Source organism: Haematobia irritans, chromosome 4 (genome assembly GCF_050003625.1).
Source record: "Haematobia irritans isolate KBUSLIRL chromosome 4, ASM5000362v1, whole genome shotgun sequence".
NCBI classification, from domain to species: domain Eukaryota; kingdom Metazoa; phylum Arthropoda; class Insecta; order Diptera; family Muscidae; genus Haematobia; species Haematobia irritans.
In genome coordinates, this window is record NC_134400.1 from 164,206,005 (window position 1) to 164,229,960 (window position 23,956).

The 23,956-nt window shown below is 32.7% G+C and overlaps 1 protein-coding gene across 5 annotated transcripts in view; it reads left to right on the forward strand.

Moving 5' to 3' along the window:
* Positions 1-23,956, forward strand: part of Snmp2 (Sensory neuron membrane protein 2) — a 691,945-nt gene that overhangs the window by 539,300 nt on the left and 128,689 nt on the right. For 2 of the 5 annotated variants that reach the window (XM_075305632.1, XM_075305635.1), the window contains exons 1-2: positions 3,568-3,640; positions 11,771-12,187. The exons of 2 other annotated variants lie outside the window; for them this stretch is intronic. In XM_075305632.1, the coding sequence (XP_075161747.1) occupies positions 12,065-12,187 (123 nt within the window). In that variant the 5' untranslated portion in view covers positions 3,568-3,640; positions 11,771-12,064. Of the gene's footprint in view, positions 1-3,567; positions 3,641-7,755; positions 7,933-11,770; positions 12,188-23,956 lie in introns of those variants that run through there. One more of the 5 variants, XM_075305633.1, reaches the window with a different exon arrangement.

Consider the following 23,956-nt stretch of genomic DNA (forward strand, 5'->3'; position numbering starts at 1 on the left):
CACATCGGTTCATAATTATATATAGCCCCCAATAAACCGAACCCCAGATTTGGCTTGCGAAGTCTCCAAGAGAAGCAAATTTCATCGAATCCGGTTGTAATTTGGAACATGGTGTTAGTATATGATCTTTAACAACCGTGCCAGAATTGGTCCATATCGGTCCATAATTATATATAGCCCCCATATAAAACGTTCTCCAGATTTGACCTCCGGAGCCTCTTGGAGGAGCAAAATTCATCCAATCCGGTTCAAATTAGGAACGTGGTGTTAGTATATGGTCGCTAACAACCATACCAAAATTGGTCCAATCACACAAGAATTGGTCCATATCTGTTCATAATCATGGTTGCCACTAGAGCCAAAAATAATCTACCAAAATTTTATTTCTATAGAAAATTTTGTCAAAATGTTATTTCTAAAGAAAATTTTGTCAAAATTTTATTTCTAAAGAAAATTTTGTCAAAATTTTATTTCTAGTGAAAATTTTGTTAAAATTTTATTCGGTTCATTAAAAAATTTTCATCATTGTCAACATTTTATTTCCATAGAAAATTTTGTCAAAATTGTATTTCTATAGAAAATTTTGTTCAAATTTTATTCGGTTCATAATCATGGTTGCCACTCGAGCCAAAAATAATCTACCAAGATTTTATTTCTATAGAAAAATTTGTCAAAAGTTTATTTCTATAGAAAATTTTGTTAGAATTTTATTTCTGTAGAAATTTTTGTCAACATTTTCTTTTTATAGAAAATTTTGTCAAAATTTTTATTTCTATAGAAAATTTTGTGAAAATTTTATTTCTATAGAAAATTTTGTTAAAATTTTATTTCTGTAGAAAATTTTGTCAAAATTTTATGTGTCCTTTGTCAAACTGAATTATATACGTATTGGATCGATCTTTTTATACCCACCACCATAGGATGGGGGGTATATTAACTTTGTCATTCCGTTTGTAACACATCGAAATATTGCTCTAAGACCCCATAAAGTATATATATTCTGGGTCGTGGTGAAATTCTGAGTCGATCTGAGCATGTCCGTCCGTCCGTCCGTCCGTCCGTCCGTCCGTCTGTTGAAATCACGATAACTTCCGAACGAAACAAGCTATCGACTTGAAACTTGGCACAAGTAGTTGTTATTGATGTAGGTCGGATGGTATTGCAAATGGGCCATATCGGTCCACTTTTACGTATAGCCCCCATATAAACGGACCCCAAAATTTGGCTTGCGAGGCCTCTAAGAGAAGCAAATTTCATCCGATCCGGCTGAAATTTGGTACATGGTGTTAGTATATGGTCTCTAACAACCATGCAAAAATTGGTCCACATCGGTCCATAATTATATATAGCCCCCATATAAACCGATCCCCCGATTTGGCTTGCGAGGCCCCTAAGAGAAGCAAATTTCACCCGATCCGGCTGAAATTTGGTACATGGTGTCAGTATATGCTCTAACAACCATGCAAAAATTGGTCCACATCGGTCCATAATTATATATAGCCCCCATATAAACCGATCCCTCGATTTGGCTTGCGAGACCGCTAAGAGAAGCAAATTTCATCCGATCCGGCTGAAATTTTGTACGTGATGTTAGTATATGGTCTATAACAACCATGCAAAAATTGGTCCACATCGGTTCATAATTATATATAGCCCCCATATAAACCGATCACCAGATTTGACCTCCGGAACCTGTTGGAAGACCAAAATTCATCTGATTCAGTTGAAATTTGGTACGTGGTGTTAATATATGGCCTCAAACTCCCATGCAAAAATTGGTCGATATCGGTCCATAATTATATATAGGCCCCATATAAACCGATCCCCAGATTTGACCTCCAGAGCCCCTTGGAAGAGCAAAATTCTTGCCATTCGGTTGAAATTTGGTACGTGATGTTAGTATATGGTATCCAACAACCATGCAGGAATTGGTTCCTATCAGTCCATAATTATATATAGCTCCCATATAAACCGATCCCCAGATTTGACCTCCGGTGCCTTTTGGAGAAGCAAAATTCATCCGATATGCTTGAAATTTGGTACGTGGTGGTAGTATATGATATTTAACAGCCATGCCAAAAGTGGTCCACATCAGTCCATAATCGTACATAGCCCCATATAAACCGATCCCGAGATTTGGTTTTGGAACCTCTTGGAAGAGCAAATTTCATCCGAGTGAGTTGAAATTTGGTACATTGTGCTAGTATATGGTCGTTAACAACCATGCCTAACTAGGTTCATATCGGTCTATAGTTATATATGGCCCTCAGATAAATCGATCCCCAATCACACAAAAATTGGTCCATATCAAGTTCATAATTGTATATAGCCCCCATATAAGCGACCCCCATATTTCAATTCTGGTTCTCTACGTACAAAAAGTCCATATCGATTCGTAATTATTTGTAGACTTAACTATACATAACTTTTTTGTCTAATATATACCATGTATGGACTAAATCACAGTCTTTCGTAGAAGTTTCTACGCAATCCATGGTGGTGGGTACATAAGATTCGGCCTGGCCGAACTTGCGGCCGTATGTACTTGTTTGATTTAATATATACCACGTATGGACTTACATACAATTTAAAAGATGGTATTAGGAGGTTTTAAGATACCTTGCCATCGGCAAGCGTTACCGGAACTTAAGTAATTCGATTGTGGATGGCAGTGGTTAGAAGAAGTTTCTACGCAATCCATGATGGAGGGTACATAAGCTTCGGCCTGGCCGAACTTACGGCCGTATATACTTGTTATATGTATACAACGTAACGGTTTTTCATTTGTTTATGAACTTAAGTTTTAAACCCTGATATTTTGCAATAATGAATTGTTTTTTATGTTTGCTTTATGGATATATATTTAATTATTTATTTTTTATGGATAAAAGGCTGAATTACTTTTATTCTTCAAGTTGTTTATTATGTCCACCCATATACATACATAATTAAGTGGACTTAGGAGTAAGTATGAGCAAGTTTTAATTCGTTTTACGTCGTTTCGATTAACGTCGTCAAATTCCGGAACCAATCACGACGTAAATCGAGGGATTACTGTATGATCACGATAAACAAGTTTCTTCTCTGTGTGCCCGAAATTGTACATGCCTTGTAACTCTGACCACCCTCACCATTTAATGGCTATTGCTTAAAGATGAGTGGTAGCAAATAAAAAAAAATCCCAGAGAGAAGAGAACTAATTCAAAACAGATCCCCTCTCTCTATATATATAGTGACCTACCCCACAATAAAGCTCAAAAGTCAAAGCTTTTATCAAAACAAAATAGTTGTCATAGCTCTTAGCCACATTTAGGGCCAGTGAACATATTTTTTTGGCGAAATGCACCACAAAGAAATTGACAATGAGCGGTTACCAAAACACACGCACACACACATATACACAAACATAAAAGAAACTCATTGTTTTCAAAAAGGCATGGATAGGTAGGTTAAATGACGGCATAATGCAAAGCAAAGAGCAAAAAGAGACAAAGTAAATGATGGCTCGATCCATGGATTTTTCGACCAACAAAAAAAACTTAATGTCTTAGTCTTAAGTGAAGCTTAAAACGGAACACACGTCTCATATACAAAGCAATAAATACGATTCTCATAAATATCACAAGAAATTGGGTTAAATGTAATCAACAAAAGAAAATTATTTTAAGCATTTTGAGTTTAACTAAATAACATCTTAGGCAAAAAGAGAGTTTGATCTCTTCCAAAAAACTAGGTGGTACTAAACGAAGAAATCGGTTTATATTAAGTGCATATACAAATATCATGAAATTAAAGTGCATAATTATTGAAGTGTTTTCTGTGGTTTAAAAAAAACCAAAAAAAAGTTATTGCAAAAGAAAAATGTTTACAAAAAATGCCATATAATTACATCAAAATAAATCAAATAAATTTTCGTGTAATATAGATATTCTATAGGCAGAAAAAATATATTTTTTTCTAGCAACGTGAAATCATTCATTTATATATGTTAAACTATGAATTTATTGCTATAGTGATTGTGGTCCAATTGGCATTAAGAATTTTATTTAATCTAATAAAAATTGCTTTATCTCTGGCTCAGCAGAATATCACATATATCACCGTCACCATGGGTTGCATGCAAAGAAATCTCTTAAAGAAATTTTTCATCACTTGTATAGTTCATAATATAATAGAATCGGGCTTCAGGAAAATAATATCGACCTTTGATAGTCAATTTACTTATAAAGATAAACAGAGATTTTTGTTGAGTCATTTAAAGAAAGAAAATTTTATTAAAATTGTGTCAAAGAAATTGTTTCGCTTATATAACAAAATTGTATGATTAGAACGTTTAATAATTGCATGAAATGTTTCGTGTTTACGTCTAAGATACATTATAGTAATGAAAGAGAACGAGAAATGGTACGTTTTTCGTATTCATTTTGCACAATAAGTGATATTTCAGCAACTTAAAGAAAGATAAACTATGACGATGTTTTTCAATTGTTGCTTAATTAATTGATAGAAATTGTCAGGAAAAAAACTGATGGCATAATGAAAATTTTATTAAAATTGGAACAACTAAATTTTATCCATTACGACAGCTAAAAAAAATATCATGACGAAATTTCTTCGCTGGCATAACGAATTTATTAATAAGATAATAAAAACGTTTTATAACAATATGAAACACTACATTAGCAAGTCTAAGATTCATTATCACAGGATACTTCGAGGATATCGTATAAAATTTCACAGATATTTTCTATAATATTGAATATTCGTTTTGTTTTGTTATTGTTGGTTTTTTTTCCTTTAATCATTGTTGTTGTTTTTGATTTCAGCTTAAAACCATGCATTGATTAAGCTACAACTGTAGCTTAACCAACAGAGGAAAATAATGTTTGTCAAATTTATTTGGGCAAAGCCCTATAGACTGCAAGATAGTTGGATGGACGCACGTTTCGGAATTACCACATTCCTCATCAGTATCCTCTACCTGCAGCAAAACTATCAACCAATTATCAGAATAAATTCAAGCAGTTCACTAAACCCAAAAGTGAACCACACTTGAACCGAGCTATATAGAAATTGTCAGGAAACAAACTGATGGCATAATGAAAATTTTATTAAAATAGGAACAACTAAATTTTAGCCATTACGACAGCTACAATTGTAGTTTAGTCAATGCATGGTTTTAAACTGAAATCAAAAACAACAACAATGAATATTGAATATTTTCTAAAAAATTTAAATTTTAAGGAAATTTTCTATAAAAACCAAATTGCAACAAATTTTCTGTAAACATCGTTTGAAATTTTCCATAAAAACTAAATTTCAAGGAAATTTTCTATAAAAAAATAACTTGACTCACATATTCTATAAATAGTGTCGAGGAAATTTTTTAAAAAAATCACACTACGAAAATTTTTTAAATCAAAAATTCAAGAAAATTTGCTAGAAAAATAAAATTTCAAGGAAATTTTGTATAAAAATATAATTTCACTGATATTTTCTATAAAAACTAAAATGTCTTGGAAATTTTCTATAAAAATCAAATTTTGAGAAATTTGCTATAAAATCAAAAGTCGAAAATATTTTCTATAAACATCTAACTTCGAGGAAATTTTCTATTAAAATCAAATTCCGAGAATATATTGAAGAAATTTTCTATAGCAATCACATTTCAGTGAAAATTTTAATAAAACCTTAAATCAGAAAATTTCAATAAGAATTTAATTCAGAAAATTTTAATAAAAATTTAATTTTTGCAGATGTTTTTATAAAAATTGAATTCCCAAGAAATTCCATATAAAATATAACTTCGAGAATATAAAATTGTCTATAGCAATCCAATATCACTGATATAATGATGATTTTTGATAAAATTGAAATTTCCCTGATATTTTTATAAAAATTAAATTGTGTAGCAAATTTTCTGTAAAAACCAAAATTCATGGAAATGTTCTATAAATGTTCTATATATTTTGAGAAATTTTTCTATAAAAATCAAATATACAGGAAATTAAAAAAAAATAATTTTGCGTATTTTTTCTATAAAATTTTAATTCCAAAGAAATTTCCTACAAAAATATAATTTTGAAATTTCCCTGATATTTCTATAAAAATTAAATTGTGTAGCAAATTTTCTGTAAAAACCAAAATTCATGGAAATATTCTATAAATGTTCTATATATTTTGAGAAATTTTTCTATAAAAATCAAATATACAGGAAATTAAAAAAAAATAATTTTGCGTATTTTTTCTATAAAATTTTAATTCCAAAGAAATTTCCTACAAAAATACAATTTTGAAAAGTACCAAATTTCGTGGAAATGTTCTAAAAAATTCCGAGGTAATTTTCTATACAATTTGGAGAAAATTTTCTATTAAAAAAAAAACAAATTTTGAAGATAGTTGATTTGACAAACATACTTTTCCTCTGTTGGTTAAGCTACACTTGTAGTTTAGTCAATGCATGGCTTTAAGCTGAGATCAAAAACAACAATAACGATTGAAGAGAAGCCAACAATAACAAACAAAACGAATGAAGATAGAGGAAGCACGCTCAAAAACAAACCCAGCCAAATACATTCAAATCGATGATTTGAGTTTGGCAAAGGATAAGAGATATGCTGGCAAATTTGTTTAGGCAGTAGCCGACTATCAAACCCTTTTTCGGGAGGTTCAAGTGTAGTTCACTTTGGGTTGAGTGAATTACCCGAATTTATTCTGATAATTGGTTGATAGTTTTGCTGCAAGTAGAGGATGCTGATGAGGAATGTGGTAATTCCGAAACAGCTGTACATCCAACCATCTTGCAGTCTATAGGGCTTTGCCCAAATAAATTTGACAAGCATACTTTTCCTCTGTTGGTTAAGCTACACTTGTAGTTTAGTCAATGCATGGCTTTAAGCTGAGATCAAAAACAACGATAGTTGATATATTCTATAAAAATGTAAATGTCTTGGAAATTTTCAATTAAAATCAAATCACTTCTGTAAAAAACAAATCCTTTACCAACCATCTTATTTCAAGTTTTTATAAAAATAAAATTTCAACGAAATTTTCTATAAAAATGTTTACTATATATTCTATGAAAATCGTTTTAAGAGGAAATTTTCTATAAACATTAAAATTTTATGATTTTTTTATAAAAATAAAAATGTTACTGATATTTTCTTACAAATCAAGTTTTGAAGAAATTTTTATAAATATCTTATTTCGAGAATATTTTCTATATAAATCAATTTTTCAACGATATTTTCTTTAAAAATCAAATTTCGAGAAAATTTTTAAGAAAAAATATAGAATGTTGTGCAGCAATTATATTATGATTGATGCCCTTTCTGAAATGAACTTCATGCAATTTGTATAATTAAACAGAGACAAGGATTAATTAGTCTACATTCCTAGGGAAATATTACGAAATTCATGTGCCATTGGTAATTACCTTGAGCTGTAACAAAGATTACCCATCGATAGACCAGTAAATTGATATTAAATTAATTCATTGATTCTCAACCGCATGAAGGGAGAAAGAGGAAGAAATGAACGAAATAGACAGTGCCGTTTTGTGTTAAAAACAAGAACTTGTGTATACGCTCACATCGAATCATCAACAGTCGCGTGCTCCTAATTACCCTCAGTGGATGATTGTTTAAAACAGGATGATTATTATCTGCTCATGGATATTCATCACGTAACTCTTCTATGGCCAATGTGACAACTCGGCGAAGTTTAAGGCCCATTGCAGTTTAAGCTTCAGTTTCACTTTAACCGTGGCTAAGGCCAACCTTGCCCAAAACAAACATTGTCGCCAAAAGCTAGACCAAATAATAAAAACTAAAACAAAACAGAAAAACCGCAATAGTGTGACCTTGAAACAAGCTCTTGAATTGAATAACAACGATAAATCGATCTCTAGTGTTATCAATACTAAATTGTGTGGTGTGTGTTTGGAAATTTATGTAGATCATAGATGAAATTGTATTCCAAAATATTTAAATCGTCCCCCGTTTGGATAACTTAAAAATCTTTACACTTTCTGTAACATTCGATTGTCGGTTGATAGGTCAATGTGATTACTTGTTGCTGGATTTCCATTAACATTTTATCAAATATTTAAAAATTACAACAACAACAACGACAACGACAAAACACCGCAACCTAAACAACAGCCAAAAAACAAGTTTTAGCCAAGTTAAGTTTTCTTTACACCAAGTGATCAAATTCATTGCCACTTCAAAGCCGCTACCACCTTAGCTCCTCAAGCTCACATTGATCTTGTATGCAACCGTCACAGGGCTACTGGTGTAAGCGGCGCTCTTGTTTGTTTTATTTAAAATTTTTTTACTTTGTGTTTTTATACCCTCCACCATAGAATGGGGCGTTTGCCAACTTTGTCATTGCGTTTGTAACATATAGAAATATTTTTCTCAGACCCCATAAAGTGAAATTCTGAGTTTATGTAGCGATGCCTGTTCATAGGTATATTGGAATCACGCTTACTTCCGATCGAAATTACCTACCGGCTTGGTCAATATAGGCTCTCTAACTACACAGAAAACATATCGCTAAAATTGTTCCAAACAAAAATTTTAAAAATATTCAATTAAATTTGAAAAATGTTAAATTAATTTAAAAATCTATTAAATAAAATTTTAATTGAATCAACTAAATTTTAAGTGAATTAAAAAAAAAATAATAAAAAAATAATTCTATCAATTAGTTGTTTAATTGAATGAATTATTTTTTAATTGACATTGGTGATTAAAACTACCATTCCTTTGATTAAAGAAATTTCAATTAATTTGATCATTTAATTTAATAAATTTTTTAATCTGCATTTTTCAATTTAGCAAATAATGTTAAGGAGTTTTAAGATACCTCGACATTTGCAACTATTAGCTCCACCAAAGTAACTTAATTGTGAATGATAGTCTTTTGAAAAGCTTGGTATGCAATCCATAGTGGAGGGTATAAAAGATTCGGCCTAGCCAAATTTTCGACCTATATACTTCATTTCTTTTTTTGCTTGCCGTTTATTCCAAAATCACTTCGACACTTCCAGCATGGTTGTACAGTGGGATAAATTGTGTAAAATTTAACGGTAAATTATTTAAAACAATACTAAAATATTCGGATTAAATTTTGATGAATTTTTTGTACAAAAATTGATAAATATTTTCACAGAAACAAAATTTCGAGGAATTAAAATGTCGACCTTATTTTCACTAAAGAATTGAATTTTGCATAAATTTCTATAGAAATAAAATTTTGGCAAAATTTTCTCTATAAAAAAATTTTTCGATGAGAACAAATTTCAAATAAATTTTCGACGAAACTTTCTATAGAAATAAAAATTTTCTATATAAATCAAATTTTGACAAAATTTTCCATAGATATCAAATTTTGACAAAATTTTCCATAGAAATCAAATTTTGACAAAATTTTCCATAGATATCAAATTTTGACAAAATTTTCCATAGAAATCAAATTTTGACAAAATTTTCCATAGAAATAAAATTTTGACCAAATTTTCTATAGAAATAAAATTTTCACAAGATTTTCCATAGAAATAAAATTTTGACTAAAGTTTCTAAAGAAAACGAATTTTGACAAAATTTTCGTACGAAATAACATTTTGAAAAAATTTTCTATAGTAATACATACAATATTGACAAAATTTTCTCTAGAAATACAATTTTGACAAAATTTTCTCCAGAAATACAATGGTGACAAAATTTTCTATATAAATACAATTTTTATAGAAACAAAATTTCGAGGAAATTTTATAAGGAAATAAAATGTCGACCTTATTTTCACTAAAGAATTGGATTTTGCATAAATTTCTATAGAAATAAAATTTTGGCAAAATTTTCTCTATAAAAAAATTGTTCGATGAAAACAAATTTCAAATAAATTTTCGACGAAACTTTCTATAGAAATAAAAATTTTCTATATAAATAAAATTTTGACGAAATTTTCCGTAGAAATCAAATGTTGACAAAATTTTCCATAGAAATAAAATTTTGACAACATTTTCTATAGAAATAAAATTTTCACAAAATTTTCCATAGAAATAAAATTTTGACAAAAGTTTCTAAAGAAAACGAATTTTGACAAAATTTTCGTACAAAATAAAATTTTGACAAAATTTTCTATAGAAATAAAATGCTGACAAAATTTTCTATAGTAATACATACAATTTTGACAAAATTTTCTCTAGAAATACAATTTTTACAAAATTTTCTCCAGACATACAATTTTGACGAAATTTTCTATATAAATACAATTTTTACCAAATTTTTCATAGAAAAAAAATTTCTAAGTAAACAAATTTTCTAAGACAAAAAATTTGGGAAATTTTTCTAAGAATAAAAATTAGGTAAAATTTTCTACAGAAATAAAATTTTGACATTTTAAAAAAAAAATTTTTTTGACAAAAATTTCGTACGAAATAAAATTTTGACAAAATTTTCTAAAAAAATTGGTAAAATTTTCGATAGAAATCAAATGTTGACAAAATTTTCTATAGTAACAGGCTGGTTTAATGCCCAAATCATTACAAAACAAGTATATACGGCCGTAAGTTCGGCCAGGCCGAATCTTATGTACCCTCCACCATGGATTGCATAGAAACTTGTAATAAAGACTGTCATCTACAATCGAATTACTTGGGTTGCGGTAACACTTGCCGATGACAAGGTATCTTAAAACTTCTTAACCGTCTTCTCAATATAAAAAAATAAAAAAGGTCGATTAAATACGTATATAATTCAGTTTGACAAAATTTTCTATAGAAATAAAATTTTGACAAAATTTTCTATAGAAATAAAATTTTGACAATATTTTCTATAGAAATAAAATTTTGACAAAATTTTCTATAGAAATAAAATTTTGACAAAATTTTCTATAGAAATAAAATTTTGACAAAATTTTCTATAGAAATAAAATTTTGGCAAAACTTTCTGTAGCAATAAAATTTTGAAAAAATTTTTTATAGAAATAAAATTTTGACAAAATTTTCTATAGAAATAAAATTTTGACAAAATTTTCTATAGAAATAAAATTTTGACAAAATTTTTTATAGAAATAAAATCTTGACAAAATTTTGTATAGCAATAAAATTTTGACAAAATTTTCTATAGTAATAAAATTTTGACAAAATTTACTTGGTAATAAAATTTCGATAACATTTTCTTTAGAAATAAAATTTTTGTAGATTTTTTTGGCGATCGGCTATATATAACTATAGACCGATATGGACCAATTTTGACATGGTTGTTAGCGGCCATATACTACCACAATGTACCAAATTTCACCACGTACCAAATTTCAACCGGATCGGATGAATTTTGCTCCTCCTAGAACTCCGGAGGTCAAATCTGAGGATCGGTTTATATATAATTATGAACCGATGTGGACCACTTTTTCTATGGTTGTTAGAGACCATATACTAACACCATATACCAAATTTATAGAATTAAAATTTTATAGAAATAAAATTTTGACAAAATTTTCCATAGACATTTTTTTCGCAATTTATTTGTATTATTTGTAATTTTCCGGCTTTTTAAAACCACATTTTAAGTTTTCATATTATTTTCCAATTAAACCCACTGTGCAAAGTTACTCATTACAACGTCTCCAATAATGTTATTGCAAAACCTTTAAATGTTGCTCTCTACTACTACTTCTTTGTGGTTTGTTATTATTGTTGTTGTTGTTTTTTTTTTTCTTTATTCTGGAATAAAACAAATTCATTTATTATTATTTTCAATAGTTTTTAGAGCAATCACCAAAACTATCTACCAAATCATTTTTAATATTAAATAGTGTTTTTTGTGCGAAATGAAAAATTTTTGAATTTTTATATGGAAATTATTTCTCGAAGTGTGTAGAAGAAGTCCATCTTCAAAAACACAAAAACAAATTTATCGTTAGCAATATACGAGTATTCCATTCAATGATCTACTCGCCATCGGTACGCTTTAAATACAGGCGTTTTACGATCGCTGCTTGTCTCAGATTGTGATTCGTTAACCGGTACCAGTTCTCAATCATCAATTTAAGCAAAATGCATAAAGTCACCCTACCTTGGCCTCTTTTTGGGGCATTTACTGGAATTTTACTATCGATGTTGGGTGCTTACTGTGGCTGGTCCCTGTTTCCCAATATGGTTCATAAGAAAGTTGAAGAGGTAAGTTTTTCAGATGCACATATACGAAAGTAAATATTATTTCTTTGCTACAAATATATATAATTTTGAAATACATTCATTTTAAAACTTTAGATTTTAATTTTTTTTAACAAAATGTAAAGACATAATAAAGAAGGAACTATACTTAAAGATGATTTTTTATATATTTAGACTTACATTGGAAAAATATTAACCTAGTATGAAAAATTATCCAAAATTCGTTAAAATAAGATAATTTTCTAAAAGTAAAGAAAAACAATTTTATTTTGGAGAAATAAAATTATAAGCTAACTGAGATATTGAATATTTAAGTTACCAAAAAAATCTTCCAAAATATTCCGAAACGTATTTTAAGGACCAAAGCTAAGTGTTTATATATTTAGGACTACACTGCAGATATATTGACCTGTTAATTAAAAATTTCTTTTAAATTAAGAAATTAAAATAAATTTCGTAATCTTTGATTTAAAATTTGTTGTTTTCGATAATTTTGGAACTACGATATTCCTCAGCATGCTCTATACAACCTAATAAGCTTATGTTTGATTGTAGGATATGACAGATTTCCATATACTAATTAACCAAGTGAAATAGGATTAAATAAAATTCAATACAGCTGTAAATCTAGGCCATTTTGTCTTTAAAATTCTAAAATAATAAATTTGTTGATGGAGGTTTAAAACATTTGCTTGAGCTTCAAGTGTTTGTTTAAATTTCGGGTATTTCTTACACAATGGGCACACACAATGGGCTACATGGAATGCATATTTAATGACGTTTATGTTCCATTTCGGATATGACCCCAAGCCGTCTTGGCATAAATATCACTTGTGACGCTTTGGCAAAACCATAAATTCTAAAATCCTATTGACACGTACACATTTTTTACGCTCATGGCCTAATGCTTGTAAATGTGAGCTTAAATTTTTCATATGGTCTTCTTATTTCAATTAGTCAGTTTTTTGTTTTGTTTCTATTAAAATGGATGACTAAATTGCCATTGAGTTCCATATGCATTGTAAATGATTCGAAATTATGGTCTTTGGGGTCGGGGTAAATACCATTGATCTCATGGATAGTGAGTCAAAAAAAAAAAACTTCAAAAGTTCGTGTCCTAAATGTAGTGAGCCACCGTGGTGCAATGGTTAGCATGCCCGCCTTGCATACACAAGGTCTTGGGTTCGATTCCTGCTTCGACCGAACACCAAAAAGTTTTTCAGCGGTGGATTATCCCACCTCAGTAATGCTGGTGACATTTCAAAGCTTCTCTAAGTGGTTTCACTGCAATGTGGAACGCCGTTCGGACTCGGCTATAAAAAGGAGGTCCCTTGTCATTGAGCTTAACATGGAATCGGGCAGCACTCAGTGATAAGAGAGAAGTTCACCAATGTGGTATCACAATGGACTGAATAGTCTAAGTGAGCCTGATACATCAGGCTGCCACCTAACCTAACCTAACCTAAATGTAGTGAACATTTTTTGAAGTAAATATAAACAAAAAAACTTTATTTATATTAAAATTGACTTTTTTGACATTTTTGCTTAATATTGTACAATCAGTTACATTAAAATTAATTTCTTTAAATCGTAAACATTTTTCAACTTTAAGGAAAATTTACATAACATGCGACTTTAACGCAGACTCATACATTTCATAAATTTGTGTCCTAAAGTTAATGGAAAAAAATTTAAGTAAAGATAACTGTATTTTTATTAAGATTTCATTTTTTAAAGAAATTTGTCCCTAAGATTGCAATTTCTTGTCCTAAAATTTAGTTTGCAAACTCAGATTTCACACAAAGAAAACCACATGTTGATACCTTTAACCATTCAAAATTTCCAGAATTATTGTTCCAATTTCAAACAAAACTGATAAAAATTGCGGTTTCTAGAAGACATAGAGTCAAATCGGGAGATCGGTCTATGTGGGCTTACAACAAAACATGTACTAATATGAAGCACATTCGGATCACCAATTTTTATACCCTCCACCATAGGATGGGGGTATACTAACTTTGTCATTCCGTTTGTAACACATCGAAATATTGCTCTAAGACCCCATAAAGTATATATATACTGGGTCGTGGTGAAATTCTGAGTCGATCTAAGCATGTCCGTCCCTCCGTCCGTCTGTTGAAATCACGCTAACTTCCGAACGAAACAAGCTATCGACTTCAAACTTGGTACAAGTAGTTGTTATTGATGTAGGTCGGATGGTATTACAAATGGGCCATATCGGTCCACTTTTACGTATAGCCCCCCTATAAACGGACCTCCAGATTTGGCTTGCGGAACCTATAAGAGTAACATATTTCATCCGATCCGGCTGAAATTTGTTACATGGTGTAAGTATATGGTATCTAACAACCATGCAAAAATTGGTCCATATCGGTCCATAATTATATACAGCCCCCATAAAAACCGTTCCCCAGATTTGACCTACGGAGCCCATTAGAGGAGCAAAATTCATCCGATCCGGTTGAAATTTGGTACGTGGTGTTAGTATATGGTTTCTAACAACCATGCCAAAATTGGTCCATATCGGTCCATAATTATATATAGCCCCCATATAAACCAATCCCCAGATTTGACCTCCGGAGCCTCTTGCAGGAGCAAAATTCATCCGATCCGGTTGAAATTTGGTACGTGGTGTTAGTATATGGTCTCTAACAACCATGCAAGAATTAGTCCATATCGGTCTATAGTTATATATAGCCCCCATATAGGTTAGGTTAGGTTAGGTTATGTGGCAGCCCGATGTATCAGGCTCACTTAGACTATTCAGTCCATTGTGATACCACAGTGGTGAACTTCTCTCTTATCACTGAGTGCTGCCCGATTCCATGTTAAGCTCAATGACAAGGGACCTCCTTTTTATAGCCGAGTCCGAACGGCGTTCCACATTCCAGTGAAACCACTTAGAGAAGCTTTGAAACCCTCAGAAATGTCACCAGCATTACTGAGGTGGGATAATCCACCGCCGAAAAACTTTTTGGTGTTCGGTCGTAGCAGGAATCGAACCCACGACCTTGTGTATGCAAGGCGGGCATGCTAACCATTGCACCACGGTGGCTCCCATATAAACCGATCTCCAGATTTGGTTTGCGGGTCCTCTAAGAGAATCACATTTCATCCGATCCGGCTGAAATTTGGTACGTGGTGTTAGTATATGGTCTCTAACAACCATACCAAAATTGGTCCATATCGGTCCATAATTATATATGGCCCCCATATAAACCGATCCCCAGATTTGGTTTGCGGATCCTCTAAGAGAATCACATTTCATCCGATCCGGCTGAAATTTGGTACATGGTATTAGTATATGGTCTCTAACAACCTTGCCGAAATTGGTCCATATCGGTTCATAATTATATATAGCCCCCATATAAACCGATCCCCAGATTTGGCTTGCGGATCCTCTAAGAGAGGCACATTTCATCCGATCCGGCTGAAATTTAGTAAAGGGTGATTTGTTAAGAGCTTGATAACTTTTTTTTTTAAAAAAACGCATAAAATTTGCAAAATCTCATCGGTTCTTTATTTGAAACGTTAGATTGGTCCATGACATTTACTTTTTGAAGATAATTTCATTTAAATGTTGACCGCGGCTGCGTCTTAGGTGGTCCATTCGGAAAGTCCAATTTTGGGCAACTTTTTCGAGCATTTCGGCCGGAATAGCTCGAATTTCTTCGGAAATGTTGTGTTCCAAAGCTGGAATAGTTGCTGGCTTATTTCTGTAGACTTTAGACTTGACGTAGCCCCACAAAAAATAGTCTAAAGGCGTCAAATCGCATGATCTTGGTGGCCAACTTACCGGTCCATTTCTTGAGATGAATTGTTCTCCGAAGTTTTCCCTCAAAATGGCCATAGAATCGCGAGCTGTGTGGCATGTAGCGCCATCTTGTTGAAACCACATGTCAACCAAGTTCAGTTCTTCCATTTTTGGCAACAAAAAGTTTGTTAGCATCGAACGATGGCGATCGCCATTCACCGTAACGTTGCGTCCAACAGCATCTTTGAAAAAATACGGTCCAATGATTCCACCAGCGTACAAACCACACCAAACAGTGCATTTTTCGGGATGCATGGGCAGTTCTTGAACGGCTTCTGGTTGCTCTTCACTCCAAATGCGGCAATTTTGCTTATTTACGTAGCCATTCAACCAGAAATGAGCCTCATCGCTGAACAAAATTTGTCGATAAAAAAGCGGATTTTCTGCCAACTTTTCTAGGGCCCATTCACTGAAAATTCGACGTTGTGGCAGATCGTTCGGCTATTCATGATGAAATGTCAAAGCATACTGAGCATCTTTCTCTTTGACACCATGTCTGAAATCCCACGTGATCTGTCAAATACTAATGCATGAAAATCCTAACCTCAAAAGAATCACCCTTTACATGGTGTTAGTATATGGTCTCTAACAACCATGCCGAAATTGGTCCATATCGGTCCATAATTATATATAGCCCCCATATAAACCCATCCCCAGATTTGACCACCGGAGCCTCTTGCAGGAGCAAAATTCATCTGATCCGGTTGAAATTTGGTACGTGGTGTTAGTATATGGTATCTAACAACCATGCAAGAATTAGTCCATATCGGTCTATAGTTATATATAGCCGATCCCCAATCACACAAAAATTGGTCCATATCGGAATATACCAAGAATATACGGACAAACTAAAGTGCCACATATAACTTTATATAAGAATAGAATGCATTGCAGAAGTCTTCGATCTTTTAATGTAGGCAAATGTATCAATTTACATCGATGCTCATAGAGTGGAATTGGCTCAGTAAAATTGAGTGAACTTAAGCAAAACTTCACAAATTTTTTCTGAAGACGTTCAATACGATTAATATGCGTACTACACGACGGGCTCCAAACAATTTGTGCATATTCTAACTTTGTCTCTACAAGCGCAGTGTACAAAGTCTTGCGAACATAAGGATCTTGAAACTCTGTACTATGTCGTCTGATCAAAGCTAAAAGGGCATAGGCTTTTGGCATTATGTAATCAATATGTACCAAAGTTTAAAGTTCGGATGAAATTTATTAATCCATGGTCCGAATACGAATTTCACCACAGAGAAATATATTTATACTATATTTTATTTCGAGCAATATTTTGATGTGTTTCACACAGAATCGCAAAATGAGTCCCATCATGTAGTGGAGGGTATAGAAATTAACTACTAAGTCATCTTTCCCACCCAAAGTATTTGGACTACTAAAAACACATAAGGAGGGAATACCACTGACACCAACATGCTCATCGGCCAACTCTACAGCATAACATACGGGTTATTATACCCTAAACCACATAGTGGTCAGGGTATAATAACTTTGATCTACTAAAAAAATGTGCCTACCAGAAATATTGATTTTAGACCCCATAAAATATATACCGATCGACTTAGAATCACCTCCTGAGTCGATCTAGCCCTTGATGTCCGTCCGTTCATGTATTTGTTGTTCGCAGGATTCCGGTCGCAATTATTAACCGATTTTGATGAAATTTGGTATATGGCGTTTTTTGACACAAGGACGAACGCTATTGAACGCAATTCGAAAAAATCGCCCGATTTCGATAAATGAGGTCAGATTGCGTTCATTTACCAACGGATTGGTTGGTAATCTGCCACAATCTGCCACAAGGTAATCCAATTGACCACCCTTTAAGTGTGCCAAATTTCACCGAAATAGGTTCAGATTTAGCTATAACTCCCATATATATGTACCGCCTGATTTTCCCAAATTTCGCCATAAAACCCTAATTTAACAACCGATCTTACTCATTTTCAATGACTTACTCTAATCTTCAATAGTACTGACTATATGTGCAAAATATCATCCAAATCCGTTCAGATTTAGATATAGCTCCCATATATATGTAGCGCCCGATTTTTAAAAATTCCCCCCTTGACCATAGTGACCTTTTTTGTTAACCGATCTTACTCAAATTCAGCACAAGGTAATCTCCTGTAATATCAACCAAACCTGCAAAATATAATCCAAATCGGTTCAGTTTTAGATATAGCTCCCATATATATGTATCGCCCGATTTTGAAAAATTTACCCCTTATAACTTTATTTCTGACCCTAATAGCCTTATTTAGTTATCTAAATAACCGATCACATTTGTCCTTTTTCGGCTCAAAGACGATCACTATCGATTTTGAAAAAAAATATCGGTTCATATTTAGATATAGCTTTCATATATATTTATAACCGATCTGGTCAGAAATGACGTATTTATCAACCGATCTTCTTCCAATTTCGTATAATCGAATATTTTGTGAGTTTCGTAAATTTTGCAAAATATCAGTCAAATCGGTTCACATTCAGATACAGCTCCCATATATAGCTTTCGCCCGATTTACACTCCTATGGCCTATATGACACCGAGCTACGTAAAATTTTGCAAAGGGAGTAAAATTAACATTATAAATATGCGTACCGAATTTGGTTGAACTCGGTTCAGATTTAGATATAGCTCCCATATATATCTGTCGCCCGATTTACAGATATGACCACCGTAGATCAAAATTTTCCTCCGATTTACTTAAAATTGTGCACAGGAAATGGAAATAACATTTTTAGTTGAAATTGTTTCAGATTTAAATATAACTGCAATATATATCTTTCGTCCTATACGAACTTATATGGCCCCAGAGGTCAAAATTTCACGCCGATTTACTTAAAGTTTTGCACAGAGAATATGACTAACATTCCTGCAACACATGCTAAATTTGGTTGAAATCGGTTCAGATCTAGATATAACTCCCATAACATTTTTACTATGCATGCCAAATTTAGTTGAAGTTGGTTCAGATTTTGATATAGCTGTCATATATATCTTTCGTCCGATAGGAACTTATATGGCCCCAGAGGTCGAAATTTCACGCCGATTTACTTAAAGTTTTCCACAGAGAATATGATTAACATTCTTGCAACACATGCCAAATGTGGTTGAAATCGGTTCAGATTTAGATATAACTCCCATATATATCTTTCGCCCGATTTAGATTCATATGACCACGGAGGCCAAAGTTTCATTTCGAAAATTTTGAAGTTTTGCACTGAGCGTTCAATTAAAATTTTAGCAATGTGTGCCAAATTTTATCAAAGTCGGCTCACAATTAGACAAAGCCCCCATATATATGTTCTTTCGATTTTAGCAAATATTGCCAAAATACCCACATGTTCCTTGTAAAATCGTCACTGTTAAGTCGAAAACTCGCAAAAATGATTCAAATTTACCTATAGTCTAATTAGTATATATCGACCTATAAACCATAAATGCAGATTTGCCAAGATTTATACAATTTAAATATTTCCAATATTTTTTTTACCAACATTGTGGTCCGTCCCGTTCATCAACCAATTTAAATTTTAAGTCTAGACATTTTGTGATAGTTTAAAAAATTTTGTCCAAATCGGTTCATATTGAAATAAATAAACCTTTATATAGTTCCTAACAAATTTGAAGATGTTAAGATGGTATCAAAAATATTGATATACATAGTGGTGAAGGGTATAATATAGTCGGTATAATACACCCGACTTTAGAATTTCCTTATTTGTTAAATAATGGACTCAATATTATCCGAATAGTAATAGTTGTATATAGTCATATCAGTACAATATCGATCATTTGTAAATTTGGCCCAAGTTTCTTGACATATTTGAAAGTGAAGAGAACATAGAAATTACTTTCTTGGATTTTAGCCTGACGGTTTTAGGCTTTATTATTACTATGTATTACTATGTAAGCAAACAACATACGAATAGTAATGGTCAGCCGATTTGTAAAAGCTTTAGCATTGTTTGATGCTCATCCATATTCTCTCTTATCTATCTCACTCTCATCTCGAATTGATAAACTCTCATCATAATTCAAAATAACAACAATGATGAATCGTAATTTGCCGGTTCGTTGCTTATTTTCTTGTCTTCGATCTATGTTTATCTCTTTCAATTTGCTATCGTCGTCATCATCAACCCCATTCACAATGGCTATGAAAAAATAAACAACAATCAAACGAATAGGTACCACAGACCATTGTAAATAGTTAGGGATGTCAGTTCATGGTATGTATTTTCCAAATTAAGAGATTTATACATGCTTGGTGAGAACGCACCAAGCATGTTTTGTGGTTTGAAATGTTTTCCCTTTATAAGCATTTCGAAACGAGTTGTTTTGTATCAAGTTCAAAACATAAGTTTTCCTCCAAAACACATTAATCTTATAATGCAAACGTCCCTAATTTGGAATAGGCTCTGACTGAGCATACTATTTTTCAAAATATATGTCAAATTATTAAAATAAATTTCATAGAAAAAACGAAAAAACAAAGGCTTTTAAGAACATAAGGACGTGAAAATAACTTACAAAATGTTTTCCCTTTGCGATCGCGGTATTTATTTAAATAAAAGCGGTGGTAACAGTCAAACTATGTTAAAATATCTCAACTCGGTTTGAAGGGTGAAATATGTTGGAAAAACGAATGAGGAAAACGAGTCAGTGGGAACATAGCATTACATTAAAAAACATTAACAAAGCAAACCATCTGCCAGATTGTATAAAATTACATATTGCAGTAAATAACATATATGAGGTTGCTCACGTTTGAAGATTACACCCGCTAAACCGTGAACCCACCAGAATGGAAAATTTGGGTCAATTTTAGAAAATTTATGTTAATTTTAGAAAATTTTAACTAAACTGTATTACAAAGACAGATGTCGCGTGGATTTCACAAAAAAATAAATATTTTTCGATAAATTCAAGAAATGTATTAGATATAATTATCTTTTCTTCACTTGTTAAAGAAAATTTCGAAGTTTGATAAAAAAGATTGATGTTCTTTAGTACCACACAAAGTTCATGATGGGCGTATTATTAATAAAATTTACAAATTTTAAGAAATTCTGACCTATTTTTTGGGATACACGATGTTGGCAAATCTTTATGCTTCATGTCTTAAGCGCCATACGAAGTTCAAAGTAGCCGCATTTGTGGTAACATTTACAAAATATAAGAAATAACTCTTTAGTGGAAAATACGAATAGTTTTGTATAATTTCCCTAGTTTTTAGTTCATTTAACCAAAGTAAACTATGAAGCAGTAAATATATCACGAGCATAAAGCAGAGTACTATGTTCAGTTTTCAAACTGATAACCAGCTTGTTTTCATGGTTATTTTTTTTAATTAAAATAATTTAGAAATATAACAAGTATATACGGCCGTAAGTTCGGCCAGGCCGAATCTTATGTACCCTCCGCCATAGATGGCGTAGAAACTTCTACGAAAGACTGTCATCCATAATCGAAATACTTGGGTTGTGGTATCTTAAAACTTCTTAACATCGTTTTCTAAATTGTGAGTTAGCCCATAGGTGGTATATATTAGACAAAAAAGTTATGTGTACTTAAGTCTACAAATAATTACGAATCGATATGGACTTTTTGCACGGTACGTAGAGAGCCAGAATTGAAATATGGGGGTCACTTCTATGGGGGCTATATACAATTATGAAGTTGATATGGACCAATTTTTGTGTGATTGGAAATCGATTTATCTGAGGCATATATATAACTATAGACCGATATGGACCAAGTTAGGCATGGTTGTTAACGACCATATACTAGCACAATGTACCAAATTTCAACTCACTCGGATGAAATTTGCTCCTACAAGAGGCTCCAAACCCTCGGGATCGGTTTATATGGGGGCTATATATGATTATGGACTGATATGGACCACTTTTGGCATGGTTGTTAAATATCATATACGATCAGCACTTACCAAATTTCAAGCAGATCGGATGAATTTTGCTTCTCCAAAAGGCACCGGAGGTCAAATCTGGGGATCGGTTTATATGGGAGCTATATATAATTATGGGCTGATAGGAACCAATTCATGCATGGTTGTTGGATACCATATACTAACATCACGTACCAAATTTCAACTGAATGGGAAGAATTTTGCTCTTCCAAGCGGCTCTGGAGGTCAAATCTGGGATCAGTTTATATGGGGCCTATACATAATTATGGACCGATTTCGACCAATTTGAGTTTGAGGCCATATATTAACACCACGTACCAAATTTCAACTGAATCAGATGAATTTTGGTCTTCCAAGAGGCTCCGGAGGTCAAATCTGGTGATCGGTTTATATGGGGGCTATATATAATTATGGACCGATGTGGACCAATTTTTGCATGGTTGTTAGAGACCATATACTAACACCATGTACCAAATTTCAGCCGGATCGGGTGAAATTTGCTTCTCTTAGAGACCTAGCAAGCCAAATCGGGGGATCGGTTTATATGGGGGCTATATATAATTATGGACCGATGTGGACCAATTTTTGGATGGTTGGTAGAGGCCATATACTAACACCATGTACCAAATTTCAGCCGGATCGGGTGAAATTTGCTTCTCTTAGAGACCTAGCAAGCCAAATCGGGGGATCGGTTTATATGGGGGCTATATATAATTATGGACCGATGTGGACCAATTTTTGCGTGGTTGTTAGAGACCATATACTAACACCATGTAACAAATTTCACCCGGATCGGATGAAATTTGCTTCTCTTAGAGGCCTCGCAAGCCAAATTTGGGTATCCGTTTATATGGGGGCTATCCGTAAAAGTGGACCGATATGGCCCATTTGCAATACCATCCGACCTACATCAATAACAACTACTTGTGCCAAGTTTCAAGTCGATAGGTTAGGTTAGGTTAGGTGGCAGCCCGATGTATCAGGCTCACTTAGACTATTCAGTCCATTGTGATACCACATTGGTGAACTTCTCTCTTATCACTGAGTGCTGCCCGATTCCATGTTAAGCTCAATGACAAGGGACCTCCTTTTTATAGCCGAGTCCGAACGGCGTTCCACATTGCAGTGAAACCACTTAGAGAAGCTTTGAAAACGCTCAGAAATGTCACCAGCATTACTGAGGTGGGATAATCCACCGCTGAAAAACTTTTTGGTGTTCGGTCGAAGCAGGAATCGAACCCACGACCTTGTGTATGCAAGGCGGGCATGCTAACCATTGCACCACGGTGGCTCCCAAGTCGATAGCTTGTTTCGTTCGGAAGTTAGCGTGATTTCAACAGACGGACGGACGGACATGCTCAGATCAACTCAGAATTTCACCACGACCCAGAATATATATACTTTATGGGGTCTTAGAGCAATATTTCGATGTGTTACAAACGGAATGACAAAGTTAATATACCCCCCATCCTATGGTGGAGGGTATAAAAATATAAAAATATTTGCAATCAATTCCTTGCATCTTTTCCACCCATTATTTGGTAAGACTTGAGCAAAATATAAACGTCTTCACAAATATATTTGTACTTTTAATTTAGTGTTTTGGTGAAAAACCCGAACATAGTACTCACCTTAATAAGAGAATACACCCAAAAAATGTAAACCCTCTGTGAATGAAAATATAGGTTTATTTTAGAAAAATCAAGTAAAATATTTTACTAATTGAAACATGAAACAATTAAGTTACTACTTTTTTTCAAATTGTGGAAATTTTATTAAAAACAACTAGTGTAGGTGTGCAAGAAAATGACCAACTAAAGCATTAATTTGAAATCCAAAATCTGTAGATTTTTACCCCCATTGTCCAACTGATTAGAAGAAACAAAATCTGGAAATTTTGGTTTCAGTTTCATGCAATTTCCATGATCAGTGCATCTTTTATACGCTCAAGTAGTGACATCGGTCTACATGGAGGCC